General features: G+C 41.8%; 1 protein-coding gene across 5 annotated transcripts; it reads right to left on the reverse strand.

Annotated features, from left to right (window-relative positions):
- Positions 1–380: 380 nt before the first annotated feature.
- LOC311093547 (asialoglycoprotein receptor 1-like) lies at positions 381–21,603 on the reverse strand. Of its 5 annotated transcripts, none has more exons than XM_084131029.1 (13): positions 21,385–21,603; positions 21,158–21,229; positions 20,960–21,035; positions 20,592–20,705; positions 16,182–16,296; positions 15,720–15,833; positions 4,470–4,517; positions 4,291–4,362; positions 4,104–4,166; positions 1,829–1,900; positions 1,550–1,707; positions 1,249–1,325; positions 381–1,078 (listed from the first exon to the last, which is right to left on the reverse strand). In XM_084131029.1, exons 4-13 carry the CDS (start codon positions 20,592–20,594, stop codon positions 913–915), a joined length of 888 nt encoding a protein of 295 aa, XP_083987155.1. In that variant the 5' UTR covers positions 20,595–20,705; positions 20,960–21,035; positions 21,158–21,229; positions 21,385–21,603; the 3' UTR covers positions 381–912. The 5 variants fall into 5 exon arrangements, with proteins under 5 accessions (XP_083987155.1, XP_083987154.1, XP_083987156.1 ...); XM_084131028.1 differs by having other exon boundaries at positions 21,158–21,287; XM_084131030.1 differs by lacking the exons at positions 20,960–21,035; positions 21,158–21,229; positions 21,385–21,603 and having other exon boundaries at positions 20,592–20,829.
- Positions 21,604–21,903: the final 300 nt, after the last annotated feature.

A 21,903-nucleotide genomic window follows, 5' to 3' on the forward strand; every position in this document is an offset into this window, starting at 1 on the left:
CTAAACGATTCATTTGTGAATTGGACAAATCCGATTGCATCTGTTCTTAAGTCAACAACTCACTAGCTATGTTTCTAAGTTGTGAATTTAACTTATGTGAAAAATTTGGCTATCGCATAAAACATTTGCGATATTCAAGCAGCATTTCCATTCCCAGACAGCAACGTAGTGTCGGCCCAGATCCGAGCCTCATCTGGTATGTGTGGATTCAATGCGTACCAGATGTGGCCCGGATCTGGGCCGACACTATGTTGCGGGGTTCGGTGAGTCAAAGAGAACAAAATCGTCACTTCTTTATAAACTTGCGTTAAATATCACAGAAAAGTAAGATAAGCCACTGTATATAATAATTTTCATCATTTATTTTTTTAATGGTCCGCTCACAGGCATTCTTCTGAATCCTAAAATGACAAATTGGACACCCTATGGTCTTGTGGACTTAACAGACATGTGTATGCGGCGGCCAGTGCAAGTGAAAACTTCTTTTGAATTCTTCTTTTGACAGTTGACTGTTTTTAGTATTTTGAGAAGTACATAAAAAAAAACTTCATTCTTATTTGGTGAAAAAAACAAACAAACTGTATGCTGGAAAGTTTTAATTGATATATTTTTTGTAATATTCAAAAAAAGCATAATAGGGGCACTTTAAAATTAAAAATTAAAATTACGAATAACCATGCTCAATATCAGTGTACAGTGCAGATCAATGTCAAAATATTAAAACACTTAAAAAACTGAAAAGTGAGCAAAACATTTAGAAAAAACAACACACATGTTTTTAAACTTGATACATGCAAATTAATCTTTAAGCACTGATCTAGAGTTAAAGATATTTAATAAAGATATATAATATTCAGTCTCTGCCTATTTACAGCATTTCCTCTTTCAGTTTTCATCAGTGAGGGAAAATGGTTAATTCTTTTCACAGATAAACTTTTTCTGCTCTTTGCAAGATTGATCAAACCATTTGTTAGAGTAACCATCCCAATTTCCCAGACTAGCACAGTTCTCTCCAGAAGGATCTTCTTGTTTCCAGTTATCAGGTTCTCTCGGCCCATATTCTCTCTTGCGCCAGAACCTTTGGAAGCAGAAAATTACACAGTCTAATTAAAACAGAAGTATATTCAACATATTTCATGGATTGAGAACAGACTGAATATATTTCACAGATGAACAGGCAAGAAAATACAAATGCAATGCATCTGTAATGGAGAGAGAGAGAGAGAGAGAGAGAATCAGAGTTCTTACTGTACTCCAGTGTCATTGAGAGTTTGGTTGTTCACCCGAACCCAGTGCGTCTCTTTAATTTTAGAGACCAGAAAATCCTAATGGAGAAAACATAATGCAAACACATAATGCATAATATATTGCTTAAAGAAAGAAATGCTTTTGTATTAAAGCATTTACTGTATATTACACATTTTTATTGTGGGCAAAATCACATCTCAAAATCAAATCTTCTTTATAAATTGCAATAATTTTATTTAACATGCATAAAGTTCTTTGACTCACATCCAACATCAGTTACTTCAAGATTTCTCAGTCTTACCTGTTCTGATTGGCTGGTTATGATCACCAGATCGGCTCCTTTTGAAACACAGACATCTCGACTGTTCGTCCAGTTCAGTTTATCAGAGCTAAAGAAGTAAAACTTTCCACCCCAAGCTGTCAAGCTCATATTACAGTTCAAGGACTGAGCTGCAAATGCTGAAATAAAAAGCGTGTAGAAATGATCCATATCAGATCTTAACACTCTTTGACGATAATTATTGGTTCATTGTGCAGAAATTGATAAAACACTTCAGCCTTCTTAAAGAGAACCCTTCACCTTCGTAAAATGACAGTTGTTCTCTAACTCTGGTGTAGTCAGCCATACGGTCCTCAAGCTCTCTTTCCATGGCTGGTACAGAAACAGAACAATTGGTTAAAGGGATACTCCACTTTAAAATGAAAATTCTGTCATACATGTAAGATATTTGTAATTTGTAGTGATTCGTCAATTTAGCTCAAAGGAATTATTAATTAATTTATAGGGAATTCGAAAGAGTCACTTATTACAACCGAGCAAATGACTCGTTCGCGGTTCATTTGAACTGGCTGTAACTATCAACTCTGCAACGGATATAAATATCCAAACTATAGTGAGACACTATAGTTAGCAAGGTAATTAGATCAGAAGTTTAAGACATTAAATTAGTAAGCACATAACACAAGTAATATTTCTCTTTAAAATACAAACAAGACTTTATTGATTATTCTAACACATACAACTAATATCTAACACGCACACACGCACACACATTCATACGCGTTGCAGAAAGAAAGAGAGTAAGGAAAGATTAAGTTTTAAGAGTGAGATGATGAAATCCCAAGTTTCTATAATGCACTTATAAGACATGACCTGGAACGAACCATCAATCATTAATTTAACCCTTCTATCGTTTCTTAGACAGGTTATTACATTTATATCAATACACCAGTTCAGCTTAAGAGTCTGGAGGTAGTACTTGCTTGTCTTTGCTTTGGGGATTCCCTTTGTCTGCGTAGAAGGGGTTTCCCGAGTTTGTTCGCTGGCTGGTCTCCTCGTGCCTGATGTCTGGGGCGGCCAGTCACGTGGTGTGCTGGCGGCTGGATTGCAAATCTTTGTCTGAAGTTGGTTTTGTCGAATCGTGGAACGAAACTTTGCCGCAAAACTTAACTTAGAACCGAGACTCACAACGGAAAAGAAAGGAAACTAAGAAAAGAAAGGAAATTGAGAGGAGAGTAGATGATGGCTTGAATGAAGTTGTTTAACCCATGTTCTTCAGATCTTGATTTGGGTTCTTTCGTCTGCGCGTTTACATGGTTACTTGTCTGTCTAGATCTTCATCTCCCGCTGCAATTTTGGTTCTTCATGTTTGGTTCTTTTAGAGCGAACACAGAGATAGAGAGAGCGAGCTTTGTTTCGGGTCTAAGATTTTAAACTCAAAAGTTTGTCCCACCTCCTGAAGAGATCGGACCAATTAGACACTGGCTTTATTTGTCTCATCGTAAATCATGCGTTATCTGGGATCTCCTTACTCTCTAAGCTCTAGCAGAGAGGACAGAGGCCACAGTTTATACATTATTACTATTATAAGAATACAAAACATTTTACACAGATTTCATTCAAGCCATCTTTTGAATTAAGAACATACGGTCATGCTGACAGGAAGCATGACACACTTTCATTCAAGCATCTAATAGTTATAACAATTACATGAATTATATGAGATCTAAGCATATTAGACACACATTTATTGTAGACACAAAATAGAATCATGTCGTTGCATGATGTTTGATTTATAAGTCCATTGAAAATTGTTCTTGAATGATTTTATGTATAGTTATGGGTAAAATCTCAGTTCTCTGGTTTGAAGAGAAGAGAATTCTGGTTTGTTCATTCAGAGGTCCTTAAGGAGGAGGGGGTCTGGAATGTTGTGGGCTCGAGCAGCTTCTGCTGTTATCTTGATCAGAGCACTGAGTTGTGCCATCTCTGAACCAATCATTCTTTTAAAAAAACCCTCACATTGACAAGTTCTTCCTTTAGCTGGTCATAAAAGCTCTTAGTTGGGGTTTTTCGTTGGTTAGCATAGACTAGCTGGAGCCTGATTTTATGGCTCTGGATTGGTGATTTGGGTTCTGGAATGTTGAGTTCTGTGTGGAATTATGTTTGAACAAATCACCTGGAAGATTAATTTGTGTTTGATTCGCACTCAATCCTACATATCCTCACCCTCATGTTGTTTCAAACCTGTATGAATTTCTTTCTTCTGCTGAACAGAAAGGAAGATATTTAGAAGAATGTAAGTAACCAGACAGTTTCTGGTACCATTGACTTCCATAGTATATATTTTTTCCTACTATGGAAGTCAATGGTACCAGAAACTTTCTGGTTACTGACATTCTTCTAAACTTCTTCCTTTCTGTTCAGCAGAAGAACAGGTTTGAAACAACATGAGGGTGAGTATATGATGACAGATTTTTCATTTTAAAGTGGAGTATCCCTTTAAAATGGGTTCAGAATTAGAAGTAGCACCTCTTGGTCTGTGTACAGGTATAAAACTGAAACTAACACAACTTACTGTCTTTAGCGCTGAGACGTTCTCTAACTCTGGTGTAGTTGTCTGTAAGCTCTCTCACCATGTCTGGTACAGCAATGGTTATGAAGAAAGGAGAAAACAAGTGGTTGGAGAAATGAGTTCAAAGTGTGTTGAAATGAGCTGATGGATTTAATCTAAACTAGTTCAAACTGAAACTAACACAACTTACTGTCTTTAGCGCTGAGACGTTCTCTAACTCTGTTGTAGTTAACTGTAAGTTCCTGAAATTCTCTTGCCATGACTGGTACAGAAACAGTTAATAAATTAAGTAAATGAAAACAAACAAACAAACAGAAAAAAACCTGACAAATCACCTAGTCATTAAAGAATGAAATACATTTTACTCACGTGTGCCCTTGGTCTCTTGGGCAGAAAGTTTCACTGACAGACTGGAATCTGAATAAAGACAAAACATAAGCAGTAGCAATGATATAATTTGTATAAAAAAAAAAAAAAAAAAAAAAAAAGACATTTCGTCACAATTATGCAGCTTAAAGCTGCAGTCCGTAGCTTTTTCTCTTTGTCACCATCTCTGTTCGAAATCTGCAATTGCAGTTATTTGCGGAATTATTAAAGGTGCTCTAAGCGATGCCACGCGTTTTTTAGGCCAAAACATTTTTTGTCACATACAGCAAACATCTCCTCACTATCCGCTAGCTGCCTGTTCCCTGAACACACTGTAAAAAAACGTGGTCTCTGTAGACAGCCCAGGCTCCACAAACGGCAACAAAAACAAACTGGGCTCACCCGTACCATGAAACACAGCAAACAGTGCTCCAGCCAATCACCGACAAGATGTATTTGAGGGTGGGGTTTGGGGGGTTAGTGCGCATGCACATGAAGGGGGTGTGGAGTGTGTGGAGGAGAGAGAAGCATGAAGAGGGAAGTTTGAATTATGGCCGAAACACGACCAAAGAGACAACGTTCCGATGAACAAATTGCAAAGAAGAGGGACGAGGATAAGGGACGAGGATAAGGGACGAGGATAAGGAACGCGCAAAATACCGAATTTACATCGGAAAAACCTTCAAAAGGTGGCGAGAACTCCGCTGGCAGAAGAGCTTCCAGTCCGACATTCAGTTGCTCTGTTTTTGCAGAACAGGTAAATCCACATTTCTTTCTAAACTGACGTTCATGTTCGCCAAACCAACACAAGGATGTAATTAGCTAGAACTATGCAGTCAGCGTTAACTTTGGTGAAAACATACAACATATGTTTCTAGCAGCTAGCGATCGATCTCTATTGTAAATGGTCAAGCAAATTCACAGTAGGGCGACAATTTGTGTGAATTATTGTTTTCATCCACTGTTTGTTATGAATTTGAATGTTCATTTATAGGCTGTTGACTAAATTTATTTACGATGCCGCCGTTGTTTATGCTCACTGGGAAACGCGAAGCTAACGTTATCTTGTTATTATTGCGTCCTTGTATAGGAGCTATATAACCTCAGGTCAGGTGGCGAAACGATTTTAAGATAATGTTTCTCTTTTTCTGCAATATATAAAACCCTTTATCTAACTTGCTGACATTACACATTGAATGAAGTATCAGTAAAATGAATGAAGTACCCCCCCCCCCCCCCACTACTACCAGCGAGCACCCTCCCATCAAGGTCGTGCTCGTCAGTGCGTCACTGTGCATGTGTACTGATTTACTGTGAACGCGTCCGTCTCTTCAGCATCGATCAACACCATGGACTCGGAGGTAGGCTGCCCTGGCTAATCTATCCAGAGATAGCAAGATTTTCTCTCCGCCATCACGCTTCGTGCAATCTTCAGGCGAACTTCAGGCGTGTCGTGTGCATGTAATATTGTAACGTGCGCGAGGGAGGGGGGATCATCTGTGGCGTGTGCACGACCTGTGATTGACAGTCAGATCTCACACCCCCCTGCGCTGATTGGACCCGATGATCCGGGAGCGGTGGATTTTTGCAAAACAAATAACACGCTCCAGGTGGAGTTAGAAGCTCGTTTTTTTTTTTTTTAAAACCACCTTATTTATGTTGTTCTGTTGGATTATAGTGTCAATTTCACTGAATATGATCAAAAAAATGTTGCCGACGGCAGCTTTAACTTTGTTTGTACTAGTGACTACTTTGACTTTCAATATCTTTGAAAGTCGATATCTTTCGATATCTTTTCTTGAAAGAAATGATATCTGCGAAGATTTCCAGTCAGGATTTAGACCGTACCATAGTACCGAGACTGCTCTCGTTAGAGTCACAAATGATTTGCTCTTATCATCCGATCGTGGTTGTGTCTCTCTATTAGTGTTACTTGATCTTAGTGCTGCATTTGACACTATCGACCACAACATTCTTTTAAATAGACTCGAAAATTATGTTGGCATTAGTGGAATTGCACTAGCATGGTTTAAATCATACTTATCTGACCGTTATCAGTTTGTAGCAGTAAATGAAGAGATGTCTCATCGATCACAAGTTCAGTATGGCGTACCACAAGGCTCAGTACTAGGACCGGTGCTGTTCACTCTGTACATGCTACCATTAGGAGATATCATTAGGAAACATGACATTAGCTTTCACTGTTATGCCGACGATACTCAGCTGTATATTTCTTCAAAACCTAACGATACTTACCAATTCACAAAATTAACGGAATGCATAGCTGATATAAAAAATTGGATGACTCGTAATTTCCTACTACTTAATTCTGAAAAAACAGAGATTCTAATTATTGGACAAAAAAGTCCTTACGTAATAACCTAGAATACTGTCTAACACTTGATGGCTGCTCTGTTAAGTCTTCGTCGTCGGTTAGGAACCTGGGTGTGCTCTTTGATACCAATCTTTCATTTGAAAGTCACGTGTCTAGTATCTGTAAAACCACATTTTTCCATCTTAAAAATATATCTAAATTACGCCATATGCTCTCATTGACAAATGCGGAACAATTAGTTCATGCGTTCATGACCTCAAGGCTAGACTATTGTAATGCTCTACTGGGTGGTTGCCCTGCACGCTTAATAAACAAACTACAGCTGGTTCAAAACGCAGCAGCTCGAGTTCTTACCAGAACCAGGAAGTATGACCATATTAGCCCGGTTCTGTCAACACTGCATTGGCTGCCTATTAAACATCGCATCAATTTTAAAATATTGCTGATCACTTACAAAGCACTAAATGGTTTAGCTCGGCAGTACTTGAGCGAGCTCTTAACGCATTATAGTCCTTCACGTCTATTGCGATCTCAAAATTCCGGCCAGTTAATAATACCTAGAATATCTAAATCGACTGCTGGCAGTAGATCCTTCTCCTATTTAGCACCAAAACTTTGGAACAGTCTTCCTACCATTGTCCGGGAAGCAGACACACTCTGTCAGTTCAAAGCTAGATTAAAGACACATCTCTTTGACCTAGCATTCACATAATACATTATAGACTCCTATAATTCAATGTTAGGCTGCATAGATTAGGTCAGCTGGAACCGGGAACACTTCCCATAAATCCTGATGTACTCGTTACATCATAAGAAGAATGGCATCAACGCTAATTTTAGTGTCTTTGTTTATCCCAAGGTTTTCCCGCAGCCTGCCGGATCCAGGCCGTATCCAGATCTGATGAAGGACCTTCGCCTGGACCCGATCCAATGCAGTGCTGAAGTGCCAACTATGGCACTTATGGTCTCTCCCTATGGAGGATCGCTTTACCACTCTACAGATAAAGCGTTGTCGGGAAACTCAATTCGCATACCTACCCCGAATTGATAAAATAAAATAAAATTCTGTATAAAAAATGATAAGGAAATGCCAGTACTTTGTTTAGGCTTGGTTTGTAGGGAATTCCAAACCTGCGCACATATATTCAAACGCACATAACTATAGAACCAATTCTTAATGCGCATGTGAACGCCATCAGCGTTTCTCACAGGTTCGCGTTTAAAGTCTGTGTAGAGAGAATGGTGTCGTCTTAGCGGCCCCAAATTTAATAACAAATCGTTGCGACGGAAGCGAATCAATCAAAACTAACTTTAGCTGGAAAATAACTTTATTAAAGAACCGCTATAAAGCCAAAACAATCTGTGTTACCTTAAATTATACGTTTATCTCTGTAAAGCTGCTTTGAAACAATCTACATTGTTAAAAGCGCTATATAAATGAAGATGACTGACTGACTGACTGACTTTCCTTTATGCCGGAAGGGAGGGGAGGAGGGAGGAGACAGGATGAGAAGGAGGGAGGGTCTAGCTAGCCTCCGTTTTGTTTGACAACAATTCGAATGTCAACAAGAAGTTACGACTCCCGGCATCGCTTAGAGCACCTTTAACTTTACGTGGGTTGTACATCGATATGAAACAGCGCGGATGAATCCAATGTTTTGAGGAGAGTGTCAATGTTTTGAGTGATTCCCTGTCAATCCGCGCCGGTGTGTATATGGGCATTCAGAATCACAGAATATACTTTTTGGAAATATGACCAATATTAGAATTTTCAATGGAAAATGACGTCTGAACAAGTAAATAACATCCACTTTTGTTCTGATCAACTAAGGGGAAAAGCATTGCAGTAAATCGTGCTGATTAAATCTAACGTTCGCTTATCATATCATGTCAAACCATGCAAATCATAGAAGAGCAGTTATTTTGTACAAACAAATAACGATCATAGTGCTATGAAATAAACGGTGTATGAACGGAATCCCTGTTATGCATAAACGTGTTATAATATAACATAATATAAACATCTTACGTCAGTAAAATTTTCACTTCATTTTCACTTACCGATCTGATTCAGATCCAATACTTGACAACGGAGGAGGCGGGTTTGATTTTCTTGGAGTAGAGTTGAATTGCTCCCTCTCATAGCTAGCACAAAATAATTCTTACCATAATAGCAAAACGAGAAAAAAAACCTCCGTAACTGTGTAAATTAAGCGAACATGTGCGCTACTATTACGTAATTAAACTATTGAAATGTCTTACCTGTCTAGCAAAAATAAGCCGTATCTGCGTCCGTTTTGAACCCCTTTAAAACACAGAGTTCACGCCATCTTTCAAAAGCCCTGCCGATGTTTATCCTTGTTTTCGCATGGGCCGGTTGCAGTCTCTTTTTTTCTCTAGCCACTCCTAAGTCTTTTGGGTTTTACAAATGATGAATCTCCAGTTGTCACTGGTGATTGTCGTTTGAAACATTCTGGATCCGCTATAAGTTTAATTATTTCAAGTGCTGTGAGAAAAAGTTATAAATCTCCACCTCCAACATCCTCACACACAATATATCCTACTAGCCAGGACTCCTTCTTTATGTGGACAGATGTGACGTAATGACGCAAAGACATGCTCTAATTTTCCGCGGAAATCCACCAGTACCAGGACTATCGCTTTAAATTTATTCAGTTAAGTTTATGTTTGTTCATTAAAACATTTTTTTAAATCAACTTGTTACTTTTGAGAACAATATATTTGTATCTGTGTATCTACACTGTAAAAAATATTATTCAAAATTGTATATAAAGCAAAGATTACTGGAGTACATTTTAAAAGAAAATATTATTTCAGTCTTTACTTCAAAATTTTACATTTTAGGCATCAGGACATAAATTAAATTTTCAATGTAATATCCAGACAAACTTTATAAATGGTTGTAAAGATAGACACAAAGTATAACGAGGAACAACAAGAGGGCTAACATTTTCATGGGACTTAAATATCCAACAATACAATGATGCACAGCGTGATGACAAAAGAAAATAAATGCAGTGTTCAAGAATGCTTTCTTAATCTACAGCTTAAAATAGCTTTGTCAGAGAAAAGTATGATTTTGAAAAATAGAAGAATTCTATTGCAGATGTTCCCTTTTCGTTCGGTCACTCCTACGTCATGCTGGTAGGAGTTACCAACGAATTGGGATCATGCTAGGGAGACCAATTGCCTTCGAGTGAAACTAAAACGAGCCAATGAACATTGGCATGCAAGATTTGCATTCTGCGCCCCGCCTGCCAGTGCGGGTATAAAGGCGGAAGCGAGAGCATACACAAATCGCTTTCTGCTTCGGAGCCGACCAGTTGTGTCCTCTGAGTGAATGAGTGTTTGGATAGTGTTTTCCCTAAGCTCAACGAGTCTGCTGTTTCGAGACCTCTCTGTGTTGGTGTTACGGCATGGCAGTGATCTTCGTGAGGAGGGCCGAGTGGAGAATCTTTTGTTTCGTTTTGTTTCTGTTCCGCCCCCAAAACTTCAATAAAAGAGCAGTTTCCACTTCCCCTGGGTCACACACGGTCGAGACTGGTAGTTTAGGACGATGCTTAATTGCCTCACCGTTCCCAGTTTCCCCTGTCCAAGAGGGCCAGAATGACAGTGTGCCTCACCGCTCTCATTCCCCTCGCCTCAGCGTTCAGATGGCAGTGACGCCGCCCCGGCCTCGTCACTCTCGTCTCCTGCTGGGCAAGGAGGTTCAGAAATCTGTACTCGACGCCCCCCGGGCCTCGCTCCTCGTTTCCCCTCCTTCCTTCGCCTCGGGGCGACGAGCAGCCGAACGCCTCCGAGCCTTCCCTGCCGTCTGCCCCCTCATGGAAGCAGGTTGGTGTTGCTCTGCACACCCAGACTAACTTCCGGCCGCTTCAGTGCCTCCGGAGTCGAGTCCCTACCTTCCATCTCGCTGCCCCACCCCGGGTACGCCGGTGGTCCGGGTGGGCTCACTGGTGCTGTTCTTCGAAGCCTGGCTAGCGCTTCCCAGGCCCTCCCGATGGCTCACGCGTACCATCCGGCTCGGCTATGCAATTCAGTTTGCCTGCCAGCCTCCCAAGTTCAGGGGCATTCACCCATGTGCGGAGCTGCGATGCCCGTCCTGAGGAAAGAGATTGACGTCCTGTTGGCGAAGGATGCAATCGAGCCGGTCCCTCCATCCGAGATGAGGTCAGGGTTTTACAGCCCTTACTTCATTGTACCCAAGAAAGGTGGTGGGTTACGACCAATCCTGGACCTGCGAGTTTTGAATCGGGCCCTGCACAAGCTCCCGTTCAAAATGTTAACGCAGAAATGCATCTTCGAGTGCACCCATCCCCGGGATTGGTTTGCAGCGATCGACCTGAAGGACCCGTACTTTCATGACTCGATTCTCCCTCGACACAGACCGTTTCTTTGTTTTGCATTCGAGGGTTGAGCATATCAGTTCAAGGTCCTACCCTTCAGGCTGGCCCTGTTGCCCCGTGTCTTAACGAAAGTCGTGGAAGCGGCCATTGTTCCCATGAGAGAACGTGGTGTTCGCATTCGCAACTATCTCGACGACTGGCTCATATTAGCTCACTCGCAGGAACTGTTGTGCGAACACAGGGACATGGTGCTTCGGCATCTCAGTCAGCTGGGGCTTCAGGTCAACTGGGACAAGAGCAAACTCTGCCCCATGCAGAGGATATCTTATCTCGGTATGGAGTTGGACTCGGTCGCTCAGACTGCGCGCCTCACTGAGTCAGTGTTCAACTGCCTCAAGTCCTTTCAAGGCAGGTCAGCGGTCCCACTGAAACAGTTTCAGAGGCTCCTGGGGTATATGGCAGCCGCAGTAACGCCGCTCGGACTGCTCCATATGAGACCGCTTCAGCGCTGGCTTCGTGATCGAATCCCAAAATGGGCGTGGCAGAGTGGCATGTTCCGGGTGAACATCACCCCGCATTGTCGCCAAACCTTCAGCCCTTGGTCAGACCCTGCATTTCTACGGGCCGGAGTGCCCTTAGTCCAGGTGTCCAGGCATGCCGTGGTCTTCACAGATGCTTCTGCCAACGGCTGGGGGGCCACGTACAATGGGCATGCCGTTTCGGGTCTGTGGACGGGGCCCCAACTGCAATGGCACATCAACTGCCTAGAGTTGCAAGCAGTACGCTTAGCCTTGTGCCGCCTCAGAGGCCTACTTCGACACAAGCATGTACTGGTCCGTACGGACAGCACTGCGACTGTTGCGTACATCAACTGCCAAGGTGGTCTACGCTCCCGTCGTATGTCGCGACTCGCCCGTCATCTCCTCCTTTGGAGTCAGAAGCATCTGAGGTCACTTCGAGCCATTCACATCCCTGGTGTGCTCAACCGTGCAGCCAACGAGCTCTCACGGCAGCCGTCTCTTCCGGGAGAATGACGACTCCATCCCCAGGCGGTCCAGCTGATATGGGAAATCCAGCTGATATGGGAAATCTCCGCTCAGATAGATCTGTTTGCCTCTCTGGACATGACCCATTGCCAGTGGTTCTATTCCCTGACCAAAGGAACCCTCGGCACGGATGCACTGGCACACAGCTGGCCCCAGGGCCTTCGCAAATATGAGTTTTCCCCAGTGAGCCTTCTCGCACACTCTCTGTTGCAAGATCAGGGAGGACGAGGAGCAGGTCCTGCTCGTTGCGCCGTATTGGCCCAACCGGACTTGGTTTGCAGAACTCATGGTCCTCGCGACAGCCCCTCCTTGGCCAATTCCTCTGAGGAAAGACCTTCTCTCTCAGAGACAGGGCACCCTATGGCACCAGCATCCAGTCCTCTGGAAACTCCATGTCTGGTCCCTGGATGGGATGCGGAGGTTCTAGGTGGCCTACCACAAGCTATGGTAGACACCATCACTTCCGCTAGAGCCACCTCTACGAGGCGCCTCTATGCGTTGAAGTGGAACCTATTCGTCGGTTGGTGTTCTTCCTGCTGGGAAGACCCTCGAACTTGCCCGATCAGTGTTGTGCTTTCCTTCCTGCAAGATGGGTTGGAGCGAAGGCTGTCTCCCTCCACCCTCAAAGTGTATGTTGCCGCGATAGCTGCACATCACGATGCAGTAGAAGGTAAGTCTTTGGGAAAGCACGACCTGGTCATCAGGTTCCTTGGGGTGCTAGGAGATTGAATCCTCCTCATAATCCGCACCCTCTACCCTCTTGGGATCTAACTTTAGTGCTCAGAGCACTCCGAAATCCCTCATTTGAGGACTTGCACGCAGTTGAATTAAATATCTTGTCAATGAAGACAGCTCTCCTGCTCGCTTTGGCTTCCATATATATATAACCTTTATTTAAACAGGAAAAGTCCCATTGAGACACAGTCTCTTTTACAAGGGAGTTCTGTATAGCACGTTCAATCCTGAGACCCCGGCACGTTCAATTCTGAGACCTCGGCAGGTATATGTGCCCAAGGTTCTTACCACTCCATTTAGAGATCATGTAGTGAACCTGCAAGCGCTGCCGCCGGAGGAGGCAGACCCAGCCCTGGCTTTCCTCTGTCCTGTTCGCGCTCTGGCGCTGCTACATGGACAGAACTCAAAGCTTTAGGACCTCAGACCAGCTCTTTGTCTGTTACGGAGGCCAGGTGAAATAAACATCAAAGATGCTTTGCCACAAGCTGCTTCTGCCACTGTAGGAACTACACTAACTATGGTGATGTAGATCTTCTTCCAAGATGGTATTCCTTGGAGCATCCACATTGTTGGAACCCTTCCACATCATCAGCAGGGATCTCAGCGTCTCAGGTGTTTCGCCCCTTAACCTGAACACCTCGCCTGAGTGGGGCCATGAAGACTGCCTAGCCTTCACCTGCAGAAGGATTCCAACTGTGGGCTCTCTTCAGCCACAGCCATCTTGAGCTGGACTCGGCTGCTGCAGCTATGTCTCTGGTGGCTTTCTTCAGCTGTTTCGGCTCCAGGCCCATCTTCTGGAGGAAGTAGCGCACCAACTTTGCTGGGAACCCGCGGCACCCGACTTCAATGGGGTAGCTGGTTGCATGCCACCCCTTTAAAGTGGCTTCGTCGACCAGGTCTTGGTACTTGGCTTTTTTCAATTGGTGTGACGTGGCTAGCCTCTCTTCCCAGGGCACCGTGAGTTCAGCAATTATGATGGATTTCGTGCTCCTGGATAGCAGGACCATGTCTGGTCGGAGGGATGTCACTGCCACATCCTGAGGGAAGACAAGTTTCTTCTTCAGGTCCACTCTCAACTCCCAATCAGAGGCTCGCTGCAAGGTAGAGGGTGGGTTCTTGGCCCCCATGCCGGTCTTATGAGCCTTGTCTCCTTCCCTCACAAAGGTTGTGGACTGGGGCGGGTAGGCCTGCTTGTTGTTGGCTTTGACTCGCTGCTGTTCCACCCATTTGGCAATTTCCATGAGGACCTTGTCGTGCCTCCATCTGTAGCGGCCTTCTGCCAATGCCCTTGGACAACCGGCCAGAATGTGGTTTAGTGTACAGAATGCTGCTCCACATTGGTTGCAAGATGGGCCCCAGATTGCCCCAGATCTTTATATTCCTTGGTGTTGGCAGCAGAAGGGGAAGGCGGTCTCCAAGCAGAGGTTAGCCCACTGGCTAGTGGATGCTGTCGTCCGGGCATATGAGTCCCAGGACGTGCCTTGTCCACCTAGGTTGAGGGCACACTCTACTAGGAGTGTTGTCTCCTCCTGGGCTTTGGCTCAAGGCGACTCGCAGACAGACATCTGTAGAACTGCGGGCTGGGCGACACCTAACATGTTCACTAGGTTTTATAGCCTTCGTGTAGAACCTGTTTCCTCCCGTGTACTCACTTCGGCTGGTAGTGCGCGGAATTAGGTTAGTGTCGGCTTGCTATGCCATTCTCGAACCCAGGGGCCAGATACATGCGTTGTTCTGCTCCGTTGGTTACCCAACAAACGGCTAACCTTATGAGTTCCTCCGTCACCCCCCGGCATCAGGCGAGGCGGATCGCCGGTCGCCAGGCTTGTTGCCTCTCACTATGAGCTGAGTTCAGGCTGGGGTTCTTATGTAGTGGTCCCTATGGCAACCCCATATCTGTTTTCTCCACGATACGGTTACCCCCCAGGTTAGCCAGTGTCTTCCCCTCGACAGAGTCCGCTCTCTCGTCTCTGCTGAGTACGCTCCCACCCTCTGGGCTGGGACTACCTCAGAGACTGCCATGTGTTCACTACCCTCCGGACTAGTGCACATTTGTTTTCCTAGTGCCTCCCTTCGGGCAGGTTTGGGCTCCGCAGCGTTCCCTCTTACGATCATGGGCACGCTTTCCCAGTGTTATCCAATGTCCACTGAGCAGGTCTTGCGGAACAGCAGTGTGACCTCTTCCCAGCTAAGCTTCCGCACATAAGAGGATAAGTTTCAAGAAACTGCTGGCTGAAGCTTAGGCAGGGTGCTGGAAGGGGGCAGCACCATGGCGTTTTGTTAGGGATCCCAATTCATTGGTAACTCCTACCGACATGACGTAGGAGTGACCGAACGAAAAGGGAACATCTCGGTTACGTATGGTAACCCTCGTTCCCTGAGTGTGGGAATGGAGACGTCACGTCCCCTTGCCATGGTTGCTGTTCCTTCGCGGAGGACCGGACACCATTCGGCTCCTCAGCGTAAAGCGATTTGTGTATGCTCTCGCTTCCGCCTTTATACCTGCACTGGCAGGCAGGGCGCATGCCAATGTTCATTGGCTCGTTTTAGTTTCACTCAAAGGCAATTGGTCTCCCTAGTGTGATCCCAATTCGTTGGTAACTCCTACCGACGTGACGTCTCCATTCTCTCACTCAGGGAACGAGGGTTACCATACGTAACCGAGACATTTCTGCTCCACAATATAGATACAGTAAATGCACCCTGAACAGAGTGCAACCTGAATGCACCATGAACAGAGCAAAGATCTAGTATCAGTAGTTATACTCACAAAGCATCCAGAGAGCGCAGAGACCTCCGAGAGCAAAAACAAGATAGAAACCCAGAACAATCGGAAGAACTTTAGTCCACTTAGGAGAAGTGACCTCTCTCTCCCTCTCTCGGTCTTGAAGGGAGATGCATGGGGTGATAAATATTGTTAAAGTGATAATAGTAATTAAAGTGATAAACTATTTAAAACTCTGATAAATATTCCAAACAAATAAATTCTGAATCCCAGAATTTTCCTCGTGGGCCTATGGGCCTGTGAAACTAAACTGAACTAAACATTTTTAATTTTATTTTATACAAATTATATATTTTACAAAATAATCTGGAATCTAAAATTGCATAGAAGATCAGCTTTTTGTCTAACCAAGTTATGTTCCAAATTTGAAGTTGATTTCACAAATTTTGCCATTTACCATTTCCATTGTAATGCAATGTTATATTATATATTTTTATAATATCTTACCTCTGTACAGAGAGCAGTTGCCATCTGAAGCTGTTGCTGAAGGCATGCAATCAACATTTTCGTAAATTGAATCCATTTCTATAACCTGATAAAATGTGTGTATGTTGAGTGTTTGCTGGAAACAAGGAAGCCACAAAAATATTACAACTGTCATTTAATGTCATTTGTACAGACAGAATTTAGTTCAAATTCTACCCAAAGTTGCAAATTTAACTTGTACGAAAAATTGGAATATCGCATAAAACATTTGCGAAATCAAGCATCATTTCCATTCCCAGATAGCAACATGGTGACGGTCCAGATCTGGTATGTGTGGATTCAATGCGCACCAGATGTGGCCTGGATCTGGGCCGACACTATGTTGCTGTGTGGGTTCAAGTCGAAGAGAACAAAATCGTCACTTCCTAATAAACTGGCATTAAATATCACTAAGAAAAGTAAGGCACCCTTCTGAATCCTAAAATGACAAATGGGACACCCATATGGTCTTGTGGACTTAACGGACATGTGCATGTGGCAGCCAGTTTAAGTGCACATAAAGTGAAAACTTGTTTTAAATACTTCTTTTGACAGTTGACTGCTTTTATTATTTTGAGAAGTACATTCAAGCTGATAGTTATATAATTTGAAAAATCTTCATTCTTATTTGGTGAAAAAAAACAAAAAAAACTGTTTGCTGGCAAGTTTAAATTGATTTTTTTTCCCCTGAGTCTTTCCGAGAAAGGACTAGGAAGAAAGAATGGATTTGCTGACGACTCATTTAGATGGCAATCAGATCTCTCTCTTTTGCGAGACAATAACTTAATTTATCGTGCACTTTGATCTTTGACACATTGCAGATGTTTTACATACACAAATCTAAATTACACACTACATAAAGGGTAATAAAAAAGCATAATAGGGGCAGTTTAAAATTGAGAATAAACATGCAAAATCAATCCTTTATCTAAATATCAGTACAGTGCAGATCGATAAAACAGTTAAAAAACTGAGAAACACTTGTTTTTTAAACTTGATACATGCAAATTAATATCTAAGCACTGATCTAGAGTTAATCTGCTATTAAAGATAATTAGTGAAATATAATTGATATTTAATCTCTGCGTATTTACAGCATTTCCTCTTTCAGTTTTGTATGAAATTTTTAATTGGCAGGACATTAAAATTTGAAAACGTTCACCTGTCCTTTTACATTTAAACAAATATTTAACAAAGGCTTAAAAACAGCATAACTCTCATTTCATTAATTGCACACAAAATAATATGCCGTACATACCGGTGTTGAGGATGCAGTGATGCTGCTTTCACTCTTTACTGTTCTAATGTGTTTGTGTGCATCTGTGTTCTTAATAATAGAGACGTGCAGGAAGTTACAAAACCTCAAACTCACATCTAAGAGAGTGAGTTACAGGTCAATCTATCTGGTGTCTCACAGAGTTCAATGTGAAAAAGGCCTGTACAACCCATGAAATGTCTTTGCTTTTTCACCATATTTGGTGATATTAATACTGGAAAGTTACCAGGGGGTATTGGCCAAAGCATGTCATGCAACAAACTATATAAAAGCATACACATTTTAATAATAGTTGCAAATAGTTTGTTCATTAAGATATCTTCAGAAATTAAATTGTATCCTGTGGGAAAAAATAAGTATGACAAAAACTATTACGCAGGAGTTTCCTGCATCACCTCCTCTGCACTCACAGAGTAGGTGTTTCTCAATGTCAAGGATACTTCCTTGGCAGGACTGGTCCTTCCAAGTCACTTCCTTCAGAGGCTAGGCGAGGCTCCTCTTTAGCATTCTACTGTCTATGGTTTTTCAACGGCTCTGGAACAGGCTAGCAAGTGCACGTCATTGCGTCATTACGTCAGTGAAAATGAAAAACAGAGCGTTGCTATGGATGCAGTTCTGTTCACTCAGGCAATATAATCGTTTTTAAATCAATAAACTCCTTTTTAATCATATTGATTCTTTGACTGTCAAGTGTGTTTAAACAGTGCGGGTCAATTTGACCCATAACATAATGGATGTAATTATTTTTTTAAACAAATGTTTGGTAACGTAAATATACTTACATTTGAAAGCATATTGCCCCGTTAACGCTCCGACTCCGTTAACGTCCGACATTTTTAATTTTTTGAACAAGATAGCAAAGCTGCGCGCATAGGATTGTGGGTGATTTGAGAGTGTGAAGAGCGCGAAGGCTACACATATGCATCCTTTCCTGTATATGGGATATTTTTCGAACGGAGGACTCAGTCCTTGGTTGAAATTCTGAGGATCCTCGACATTGGAACAGTCCTTCGACGGATGTCGATTGACGTAGCATCCTCGAAATTCTGGCTTCCGAGGATCCTTCCTTGACATTGAGAAACGGCTAGTGATCCGTCTCTAGAGTATTGACTGTTGCCATGCAAACTACATTTCACATAATGCAGCTCTCCTGGACTAATCAAACACACCTGCTCTTCACTGATTACACTCACATCTGCACTTCATTCCCACATGTATAAAATCACGCTCTCACAATCATTCAGTGCGAAGTCTTGTTTTGCCCTGGCTAACAGTCTGAGCAATTATCTACATATTCTGTTTATACTGGTTTAGATCTTGGACTGTTTACAGATATCTTTGACCACTCTCTGGCTACCTCGACCTTGGACTGTTTCCTGGCTATCTGATCATTCTCTGGCTCTCATGACCCTGGGCTGTTACCTGTGCTTTGAAACCTCTCTGCCTGCCCCGACCATCTGCACTTGCTTACTTGCTTTCATCACCAGCAGGGTGGATTATTGTAATGGACTCCTCACTGGCCTTCCCAAAAAGACCATAAGACAGTTGCAGCTCATAGAGAACGCTGCCGCCAGGATTCTGAGCAGAACCAGAAAATATGAACATATCACACCAGTCCTCAGGTCTTTACACTGGCTCCCAGTTAGATTTAGGATTGATTTTAAAGTATTATTACTGGTATATAAATAATTCATTGGCCTAGGACCTCAATATATTGCAGATATGCTCACTGAATATAAACCCAACAGATCACTCAGATCACTAGGATCATATCAGCTAGAAATACCAAGGGTTCACTCTAAGCATGGCGAGTCCGCTTTTAGCTATTATGCCAGCCGCAGCTGGAACCAGCTTCCAGAGGAGATCAGATACTGTAGATCCTACAGTAGTCACTTTCAAATCCAGACTCAAAACATATCTGTTTAGCTATGCAGTAACTGAATGAGCACTGTGGTGTTGTTCGTCCGACTGTTTGTACTTTACTGTATTTTATTTTATTTTATTTTTCTAAACTGTTTTAATTATTCTTATTTCTTTTTATTATTTTAATTTCTTCTATGTAAAGCACTTTGAATTGCCATTGTGTATGAAATGTGCTATATAAATAAACTTGCTTTGCCTTGCCTTACCTGAGTATTCTTTGCCTTGCCCATACCTTTCCTGTCTGCCGATCTATACCCTGCCTGTCTGACTCTGTTTCTAAATAAAAGCTGCAAATGGATCTTTATGACTCAGACGATTCATTACAAAAACAAGTGTTTTATAGGCTCTAACATGAACAAGGATTTTTGCACATGAAGAACGCTTTGAGAAAATGCAGTCACTCCACTCACACGCTGGGTTTGGGACATGGTATCAGTATGTCAGTAAGTTCACTGACTCTATGCCAGTGGATGGTAAATGCTGTTAAAGGTAAAGATTGTTGCAACAGTGACATTTAGGCTAGTGGAGAATAGAGGAAAAAACAAAGTCAAAAATGAGTTCATGCACTGCAGTCTAAATGTTATCATCATCATAGCATGACAAGTTCAATTAATGCAGTTTACGTGTCACACACAACACAGATCTTGTCATTGTCCTTTTGTATAACTTCAAGCTAATGCTTGCATATTCAAATAGCTACTCAGTATAGCTGCCATCTATTGATAGTGATTTATTCATTATGCTATTTTTAAAGCAGTAATGTAATGATATTTTCCTCAAACATTATGGTTAGGGATTGTTTTTAAACTTCTGCAATTTATTCAGTCTGAAGTGCTTAATGCACTGACTTTTAGTAGATACTTCAGTCTTTTTTGTTGTTGCTTTCTTTGTACTTTATAAGAAAGAAATATTCAATATTGATTGGACTTTGCATTGTTTTTGTGCTTGACATTCAGGGTTGCTGCCTTCAATAATTGATGCTTTTTATACTCAATTTTAGTGTGACAAAACAAAGTGAACTAAGCACTGATCTAGAGTTGAAGATCCACCATGAAAGATAATTATTGAAATAGCATTAATATTCAATCTCTGCGTATTTACAGCATTTCCTCTTTCAGTTTTCATCAGTGAGGGAAAATGGTTAATTCTTTTCACAGATAAACTTTTTCTGCTCTTTGCAAGATTGATCAAACCATTTGTTCAAGTAACCACCCCGATTTCCCAGACTAGCGCAGTTCTCTCCAGAAGGATCTTCTTGTTTCCAGTTATCAGGTTCTCTCGGCCCATATTCTCTCTTGCGCCAGAACCTTTGGAAGCAGAAAGTTAGACAGTCTAATTAAAACAGAAGTATATTCAACATATTTCATGGATCGAGAACAGACTGAATATATTTCACAGATAAACAGGCAAGAAAATACAAATGCAATGTATCTGTAAAGGAACACTGCAATACACAGTATATTTACAGAAAGGTAAAGCCCAGATTTCATATAGCCTATATATATATATATATAGAGAGAGAGAGAGAGAGAGAGAGAGAGAGAGAGTTCAGAGTTCTTACTGTACTCCAGTTTCATTTCATACTCCACCCCAAGCTGTCAAGCTCATATTACAGTTCAAGGACTGAGCTGCAAATGCTGAAATAAAAAGCATTTAGAAATGATCCATATCAGATCTTAACACTCTTTGACGATAAATATTGGTTCATTGTGCAGAAATTGATAAAACACCTCAGCCTTCTAAAAGAGAATCCGTTCACCTTCGTAAAAGGACAGTTGTTCTCTAACTCTGGTGTAGTTAGCCATACGGTCCTCAAGCTCTCTTTCCATGGCTGGTACAGAAACAGAACAATTGGTTGAGACTAACTTGTATTTCCTCAACAAACAAAACTGTAAATAAAAACAAGTTAAATTAAAACGGGTTCAGAATTAGAAATAGCACCTCTTGGTCTGTGTACGGCATAAAACTGAAACTAACACAACTTACTGTCTTTAGCGCTGAGACGTTCTCTAAGCTCTCTCACCATGTCTGGTACAGCAATGGTTATGAAGAAAGGAGAAAACAAGTGGTTGAAGAAATGAGTTTAAAGTGTGTTGAAATGAGTTGAGGGATTTAATCTAAACTGGTTCAAGCTGAAACTAACACAATTTACTGAAAGTTTAATTGACAGACTGGAATCTTAATAAAGACAAAACATAAGCAGTAGCAGTTATATAATTTTGAAAAGAAAAGAAAAGAAAAGAAAAGAAAAAATACATTTAGTCACAATTATGTGCAGTGCACTTAAAAGGTGAACTATCACTTTACATTTATTCAGTTAAGTTATTAAGTTAAAGTTAAAACATTATTTTTTTCAAATCAACTTGTTACTTTTGAGTTCACTGAATAATGTATTTGTATCTGTGTATCTACACTGTAAAAATATTATTTCAGTCTTTACTTCAAAATTTCACATTTAAATCAATGCATAGTATCAGATTAGTTATCAACATTATATAGTTATAC

Source organism: Abramis brama (assembly GCF_963993115.1).
Source record: "Abramis brama genome assembly, chromosome: 12".
NCBI classification, from domain to species: Eukaryota; Metazoa; Chordata; class Actinopteri; order Cypriniformes; family Leuciscidae; genus Abramis; species Abramis brama.

What these genes read in the sequence shown, in the direction of transcription:
- LOC311093547 (XM_084131027.1), bottom strand. Translation starts at nt 16,335, where the DNA reads ATGACAGTTGTAATATTTTTGTGGCTTCCTTGTTTCCAGCAAACACTC. An exon ending in ACGTCTCAGCGCTAAAGACA is followed by an intron (nt 4,167 to 4,290) that starts GTAAGTTGTGTT and finishes TTGCTGTACCAG; the next exon opens with ACATGGTGAGAGAGCTTACA. An exon ending in TAACCAGCCAATCAGAACAG is followed by an intron (nt 1,326 to 1,549) that starts GTAAGACTGAGA and finishes TTTCTCCATTAG; the next exon opens with GATTTTCTGGTCTCTAAAAT.